The sequence below is a fragment of the Echinops telfairi genome, unplaced genomic scaffold (genome assembly GCF_000313985.2).
Source record: "Echinops telfairi isolate 266 unplaced genomic scaffold, ASM31398v2 ScPeMD7_7458;HRSCAF=8496, whole genome shotgun sequence".
NCBI lineage: Eukaryota > Metazoa > Chordata > Mammalia > Afrosoricida > Tenrecidae > Echinops > Echinops telfairi.
Genome location: NW_022111358.1, coordinates 23,243,928 through 23,252,183, shown reverse-complemented (window position 1 = coordinate 23,252,183; position 8,256 = coordinate 23,243,928). Strand labels below are relative to the sequence as shown.

The window sequence follows — 8,256 nt, the reverse complement described above, 5'->3', positions numbered from 1 at the left end:
CAATTGATGTGTGTATGGATTGGGATAACAGTTGTATGAGCCCCTAATAAAATGTTAAAAAAAACAAACAAAAAAACACCAGCCTGTGTGACCACGAGGTGTCCAAAGGATCAGGTATCAGGCATCAAAGACCCAAAACAAAAAATTCATACCAATGTGAATGAGAGGGAGTGGAGAGTGGAGACCCAAAGCCCATCTGTAGACAATCGGACATCCCCTTACAGAAGGGTCACAAGGAAGAGAAGAAGCCAGTCAGGGTGCAGTGTAGCACTGATGAAACATACAACTTTCCTCTAGTTCTTTAATGCTTCCTTCCCCCCACTATCATGACCCCAATCCTACCTTACAAATCTGGCTGGACCAGAGCATGTACACGGGTACAGAGAAGAGCTGGACACACAAACCTGATGGCAGTGGGTTTGCGTGGGTTTTGGTTTCCTCTGTGTCCTTCTCCCAGAAATCCGCTTGGCTTGTGCTTTCCCCTCCGACAGGACTTGACTCAAATATTGCCTCCTCCCAGAAGCCTCCCTGACTACCCTGTATAGAGCAGCAGCATTCTTTAGGATTCCCACCGAGAGAGGTGCTTATTTGTTGAGTGTGTGTGTATGTGTGTGTGCCCTCACTAAAATATGACGCTCACAGGGGCAAGGACTGCTCCCCAGGGTATCCCCAAGGCCTGGTGCACAGTAGCCACTCAAGAATAACGAATGGAGAGAGGACCTGCTGGGGCAGACAGAGACATGATGCACCAGGAGATGGGCACTTGAGAGCAGCCTGAGGAATAAGGGGTTTGTTGAGCTGCAAGTTTGGGCCACAGGAATGCCAGCCCCCTCCCTCCTTCTGGGGATCACAGTGGGTGAAGGCTGAGAGGGCTCTGGGGAGAGGAAATGAATGTTGGAGAGGACCAGGCAGGAGAAGAGGTGCCCCCCTTAATACTGAACCTCTTGTGTCTAGGCCCCCTGGGTGGTGGAGGGCCACCGCCCCCCTCAGGGCTGGCCCTCCCATGGCAAAGTGGAGTTCCAGAATTACTCTGTGCGCTACCGGCCAGGCCTGGACCTGGTGCTGAAGGACTTGAGTCTGTGCGTGCAGGGTGGTGAGAAGGTACGAAAGTTGGGGGTGCCATAGCCTGAGTCCTTGAGGGAGCAGACTTCTGCGCAACTTCATCCTGGTGATGGCCCCCCACTCCCGCCCGCTCCAGGTGGGCATCGTGGGGCGCACGGGGGCCGGCAAGTCCTCCATGACGCTCTGCCTGTTCCGCATCCTGGAGGCCGCAGGGGGCCAGATCCGCATCGACGGCCTCAACGTGGCCGACATGGGGCTGCATGACCTGCGCTCTCAGCTCACCATCATCCCTCAGGTCAGCCCGCCCACCCCGTTCTGTGGCTGCGGGTGGACAGCAGGGAACTCAGCCACGCAGGGTCGGATGTATGGGGAGTGGGCGTCATCCGGGACGGTGGGGGGGGGGGGTGATCGGAGGAACCCACCCCTTTTAGCACAGCTCTGAGCTCTGGTTCATGGTTTTCAGGTTCCACTGGGCTTTTTTCTCTTCTGCCGACTGGGCACTTTGGAGTCAGATTAGTGGCTCTGGTTCCAGCATTAGCTGAGGACTGTGTGGTTTGCAAAGCCGAAGTTTATCGCTTCCCCACAGGCAGTTTTTCTATCTGCTTGGCCACTGCCTCTGCCCCGCAGGACTTGGGATAGAGTGGGAATGGGTGACCTCACTCGCTCTCTTTGGGCTCCTTCCGGGGCCTTGCTGTGTCCCCAGGACCCCATCCTGTTCTCAGGAACGCTGCGTATGAACCTAGACCCGTTCGGTCACTACTCAGACGAAGACGTCTGGCGGGCCCTGGAGCTATCCCACCTGCGCGCATTTGTGAGCGCCCAGCCGGCCGGCCTTGACTTCCAGTGCTCCGAGGGCGGGGAGAACCTCAGGTAACAGCAACTGATGGGGTGCGAGAGCTGGGACTGGGGCGGGGTGTGTGTGTGTTATTTAGTATCAGGCATACCCTATGGACATCCCTGGCTCCTGTTGAAAACTCCAGGGGTGGTCCATGAGCCGAGTCACAATGAGGAAACTGAGGCCCAGAGAGGATAAAGGGGTTTGGTCCAAGTCACACAGCCGGGAGAAGGCATGCCTGGGATACGAACCAGGCTTGGCAGATGCCAAAGCCCTGTTCAGCTCTGTGCCTGTGCTTAGCCTGGGCGGGATGGGGTGGGGGTGGGGGGCTCTGGGCTGGACCTGTGGGGCAGGTAAGAGTGATTTCTTTTACCCAGGTGGTTACAGTCCAGCCTAGAGTTGAGGATGAACAGACTCCCCAGCCTGGACACGGAGGGTGTCACATCCCCAGCCTTGGGGCAGTGCATGAAGGAGGGAGGGGCCAGAGGGGCCTGTCGCTGAGTTTCAAGACGGAGGATGCTCATACCTATGCTCGTTCCGGGGTCTGCAGCAGGTTGCTCAGTTGGCCTCTCTGTCCCTTTCTAACCCTCACTCCACAGGGAGGCTAAGACCAGCCCACGCTCCTTTAACACCATGTTCTCCAAAATCAATATCCTGGGGGCCACCTACGTGTGTGGTTAACATTTTTCTAGTAGCCACAATCAATTTTTAAAAAGTAAACAGCCACCAAGGAAATTGTATGTGAAAATAATCGCGCATGTTTAAATACAATTTTCATTTTACATATAAGTCTTATTTTACGTAGCCCAGTCCAGCCTAACTAGGCCCATTTCAAGGGCCCTGGCGGCACAGTGGTTAAGCGCTCAGCTGCTAACCACACGGTCGAGTTCAAACCCACCAGCCGCTCCAGGAGAGCCAGCAGCGTCAGCCAGCTTCCGTGAAGCCCGACAGTGTGGCCAGCCCTGTGGAGCAGTTGGCTCATCAGGTCCCTAGGAATTGGACTTGCCGGGTCGCACCCAGCTTATGTTCCTTCTGACACACCGTCAGGACAAGCGTCCTTAGAGATGCTGCGGCTTCCTTGTTTGTGCTACGTTTGGACCCAGTGTGCGTCTTGCTCCGGTGGCAAGTCTCCACCGGGGCTGCCTGGCCATGTTTCAGGCGCTCAGTAGGCCCGGCGCCCCGTGACTGTCGTGGACGGAGCGGTCGGGTGACATTGTGAGGCCATGGGAAGCACGTAGCCTGGGCCTGGGTCTGCTGTTCTTTTTGTTTGCTTGTTATTGTTTGAAATGAACTTGTTTGTCACTGAAGACTCCAGGCCCATTTCAGTTCGACTTTTCCTCCTTCGCTTTTTTAAAGCCACTCTGACCACTGCTTCGGTTTGAGGGCGGAGGACTCTGGGGGGGCATGTTGGGTACTCTTGCTTACTGTCTGTGCCCCTGGAACATGTCCTGGGGATGACTCCAGGAACAGTTGGGGACAGAGGAGGGGGATGTGGGAACAGGGTGCGTTTTTTTCTAAGTACCAAACGTAAATAGCAAACCAGCCTGTGCAGGCTCAACCCTTCCACCTTCCCAGCTCAGCGCTTCCTCCAGCCCTGGGGGGTCCCAATGAGGCTCCAAAATTGCAGGTCCCTGGTCCACAGTGGATCAGTCAGCAGAAAAGCAGGGTAGGGCCATGAAGGGGGGGGGCGTCACAGAGGGGGAGCTTTTACTCTAAATTTCTCCTTCCTGCACCTCAGCCACCTCCTTCACTGAAGCCCCACCTCCCTAGGCCGAATGTGGTAGCTGGCTTTTGTTCCACCACCACTCTGAAGGGAGCCGGGCAGCTAAGTAGTGGGAACCCCAGACCTTACGCCCCAGAGCTGATTTCCAGGTCAGTCTCCTGTCCCGCTGGCTATGAGCCCCTCTTGGAGAGTACTACCACACACACACACACACTCACACACAGTACTACCACACACACACACACACACACCAGCATGTGAGACAGAAACCGCCTGCCTCCTCCTTCCCTGAGCTGGTAGCCACTTCAAGTATAACTGGTACCCCGTGCCAGGCCCACCATAAATCAGCCCTGAATTTGATGTGGCGGCTCCTTCTGTTGCCAAAAGCTTCATTAGTTGCGGGAATGGGCCTCAGCGCAAACCTGGCCTTGGCTCCTGTGGTGGTGACTCACCCCTTTGGAAAGGGCTGAGGTATTTGTCCTTGGGTGTGGGGTGCCCCAGTGCTGCCTGCGGTGGGGCGCGGCACAGCCTTCCTTTGTCCGCAGGCTCTGGCTGCCAAGTCTTCAAGGCCAGAAGTTGAGCGTCTGCACCCTGGCCCACCTCCCCTCCCCAGTGACAGGCACGGGACAGACGGATGCCCGAGGTTCTCCTCCGTGTTCCGTGGGGGCGGGGAACTGCATTCCACATTAGGCACCACGAGCTAGCCCGGTGCCCGTGGAGCCGTTTCACCATGTCCATATCTTCTCTACTCCTGTGTGACTGAACAGAATTGCCCCCAGGGTTTCCTTGCCTGGAATCTTTATGGAAGCCAACCACCAGTTCTTTCTTCTGTGGAGCCTGTTGGGTGGCTTTGAACTTGCAACCTTTTGGTTAGCAGCCAAGCACTTTTACCATTTGTACCACATGGCTCCTCGAGCGTGTTCTTAACGGCTCTGTCATCAAGTTGATTTTGGCTCTTAGTGACCCTATAGAAACCAACTGCTCCGTATGGTTTCCAGGGCGACAACTCCCCGAGGGAGCAGACAGCCTCACCTCTCTCTTTGCAGCTCACAGTCCAATGCTTAAGTGTGTTCTTGCGAAGGTGTACGTGACTGACAGGACAAAACAGAGAGACATGTTTCTAGCTCAGTGGTTCTCAACCTTCCTCACGCCGTGACCCTTTCATACAGTTCCTCACGTTGTGGTGACCCCCAACCATCACATTATTTTCATTGCTACTTCATCACTGTAATTTTGCAACTGTTATGAATCGTCATGTAAATATCTGATATGCAGGATGTATTTTTATTGTTACAAATTGAACACCATTAGAGCATAGTGATTCATCACAAAAACGATATGTAATTATATATTACTATATTTATTTCTAACTACAAGTCAATGAAATTTTATCTTGAAGCATGGTGTAGCATGGGTAGCAGTCTTCACGCTGGGTACTCGTATGTGGGCATATCTGCATGTGGGCGGACCCGCCTGGAGATGGATAGAGGAGTGGTGTCTGGGTTCCTAAGACCAGTGGGAATATGTGTTTTCCAATGGTCTTAGGTGACCATTCAACCGAAGGGTCATTCAACCCCCAAAGGGGTCTCGACCCACAGGTTGAGAGCCGCTGTTCTAGAAGAAGAGCAAGCATGGGGAGAAAGCAAAGAAAGTAGAATACAACCTGGAGGTGCCCAAAGGGACTGGGTATTTCCGTGCCATCCTACCCCCAACGCCCCTGGGACAGCAGAGATGGAGAGGTGACAGAGAGGCAGACGCAGGCTGAGGCAGTAGGGAAGGAACAGAGACTGGCGGGCAGGAAGGCCTGGAGGCAGACTGAGGACTCCCAGCTGCAAGTGCTTGCCTTCCCCATTTCCAGTGTCGGCCAGCGGCAGCTCGTGTGCCTGGCCCGAGCCCTGCTCCGGAAGAGCCGCATCCTGGTGTTAGATGAGGCCACAGCTGCCATCGACCTGGAGACTGATGACCTCATCCAGGCCACCATCCGCACCCAGTTTGAGACCTGCACAGTGCTGACCATCGCACACCGGCTCAACACCATCATGGACTACACCAGGTGGGGCTCGGGGAAGGAGCTGGACCGATTAGGGTTCTCTGGGCCGAGGAGAGTGCATGGGGTTGTTTAGCGCATGGAGGACAGACTGGTGTCTCCCAAGAACTAGATTAGGAGCCAGAAAGAGTGGAATTACCTGGATATGGTGGGAGGAGATGGGGGTAGGCACAGGAGACCCTTTGGGATTACTAATGTGTGGGGAGGGGTTCATTGGGGTTACCCCAGTCCTTGTGAGTCATGCACAGGCCACGCCTATCCTGCCTCCTATTCATGCTGGGTGTGCCCACACTGGCGAGCACCGAATTAGCACGCATGCACTGATGCACCCATCCACCCAGTGCTCCCAGCACCAGCAGTTAATTCATTGGTGCCACAGGGTGCTGTCCCAATGACTGCTAGCTGCTAGGTCGACGGTTCAAGCCCACCGGCCCCTCCACAGGATAAAGTTGAGACAATCTTTACCCGTAAAGATTTCCAGCCTTGAAAACCCTCCAGAGGGTTGCTCTGAATTGGCATCAACTTGATATAACAGCAGGGGGGCGGGGCTGTCAGGGGCCAACATGTTGGTCCGCACTCACGGGGACCCTGTGCACGACATGGTCATGTGTCATCCTCACCATTGCCGTGCTTGAGCCCAGTGCGGTAGCCACCACGTCAGTCCATCTCCTCTTTCTCCCTGGCCCCCAACCCAACATGCTGTCCTTCTCCTTGGGGTGGGCCTTCCTGATAACATGGCCGAAGTACACGAGGTGAAGTCTCGCCATCGTTGCTTCCAAGGAGCACTCTGACTATTCTTTCCAAGACAGATTTTGTTTGTTCTTTGGTCCCTCACCCTCCTGCTCTCTGCCATCGTGTTGATTCCGACTCGCAGCAGGCCCTAAACAACTGAATAGAGCGGCCCCTTCTCAGTTTCTGAAGCCGTACGTCTGTAAGGGAGCAGAAAGCCTCGTCTTTTTCCTTGAAAGAGACCGATGGGTTCGAACCACTGATTTTGCAGTTAGCAGTCCAATGCTTAACCCACTATGCCATGAGGGGTTCTTAGTCCTTCTAGTAGTCCACGGCCTAGTCAACGTTCTTTACCAGCATCTTCATTCAAATCAGCTCCTCTCCGATCTTCTTTAGCCATTGCCCAGCTTTCCCAGGCACGTGAGACGGTGAAAACCTCTTGGCTCGGCCCAGGACCACCTTCGTCCTCCGCGTGGCGCCTTTGCTCTTTAACGTTGTAAACCGCTCCTGTGTGGTAGATTTGACCGGGTCAGTCCATCGTTCCATTTCTCACCTGCTGCTTCTGTGAGTGTTGATTGCAGATGCAAGTGGAACGAAATCCTTCATAACTTTGATCTTTTCTCCATCTCTCATGATTTTGTTTATTGGTCCAGTTGTGAGGATTTTTTTTTAACACTGAGATGTAGTCCAGACTAAAGTCTCTGACCTCCATCCTCAGTAAGTACTTGTGTCATCTGCTAGAGAAGATTATTAATGAGCCTTCCTCTGATCCTGACACTGCGCTCTTCTTCACATAGGCCAGGGCTATTTGCTCCACCTACAATTAAGTAAGGATGGTGAAAGGCTACAACCTGATGCATCTGATTCTAAATCCTGCAGCAGCATTCCCGTGTTCGATTCAAACCACTCCCTCTTGCTCCAGGTACAGGTTCCACATGAGCACAGAGTAGTGTTCAGGAATTTCCATTCTTTGCAATTCCACCCATAGTTTATGATCCACATAGTTGAATACCTTTCATAGTCAAAAAACAATCAAACTTCTTGCTGGTGTTCTCAGCTATCAGCCTAGATCCTTGAGATCACTAAAATCACCGCTTTGGAACCCGTTTGGGGCAGTTCTGCTTTCTCCTACGGGGTTGCTGAGCCAAAATGGCAGTATTTGTTGTGGTGTTCCTACCCTGTGCGATGGCTGGAACTGCACCTTCCCCGGATCAGAAAGATGCAGCATCGGGATTGGAGGAACCTGCAATATGCAGGTGACACATCCTTGCTTGCTGTAAGAGAGGGGGGCTGGACACACTTGCTGATGAAGATCAAGGATGGCAGCCTTCGGCATGAATCACAACTCAATGTAAAGAAGACCAAAATCCTCACGAGTGGACCAATAGGTAACAGCATGATAAATGGAGAAAAGATTGTTCAGAATCTCATCTTGCTTGGAGCCATCATCAGTGCTCACGGAAGCAGCCGTCAAGAGATCAAAAGACCACGACTCAGTTCTACCTTCCAAATCCAGCTAGACAGGAGTACACACATTGGTACAGATAAGAGCGCTCGACACACGGAATTCAGGACAGCTAAAACCCTCAGGAACAGTAGTGGGAGTAGCGATATCATGAGGGGAGGGGGATGGTGGGGGGAGAAAGGGAGAACCTATCACAAGGTTGGATATATAGACCACCCCCCAGGTGGACAAAGAACTGAAATGTGGGTGAAGGGAGACAACAGACAGTGTAAGACATGCAATAACAATAATGATATATAATAAATCAAGGATTCACGAGGGGAGGGGAAGGAGGGGAAAAGAGAGGCGCTGATACCAAGAGCTCAAATAGAAAGAAAATGTTTTGGAAATCTTGA

At 53.2% G+C, this 8,256-nt stretch overlaps 1 protein-coding gene across 2 annotated transcripts in view; it reads left to right on the top strand.

Annotated features, from left to right (window-relative positions):
* ABCC3 (ATP binding cassette subfamily C member 3) overlaps positions 1-8,256 on the top strand; it is a 51,349-nt gene that overhangs the window by 39,155 nt on the left and 3,938 nt on the right. For both annotated transcript variants that reach the window (XM_045299991.1, XM_045299990.1), the window contains 4 exons: positions 955-1,101; positions 1,199-1,357; positions 1,766-1,932; positions 5,479-5,673. In XM_045299991.1, coding sequence (XP_045155926.1) covers positions 955-1,101; positions 1,199-1,357; positions 1,766-1,932; positions 5,479-5,673 — 668 coding nt within the window. The remainder of the gene's footprint in view (positions 1-954; positions 1,102-1,198; positions 1,358-1,765; positions 1,933-5,478; positions 5,674-8,256) is intronic.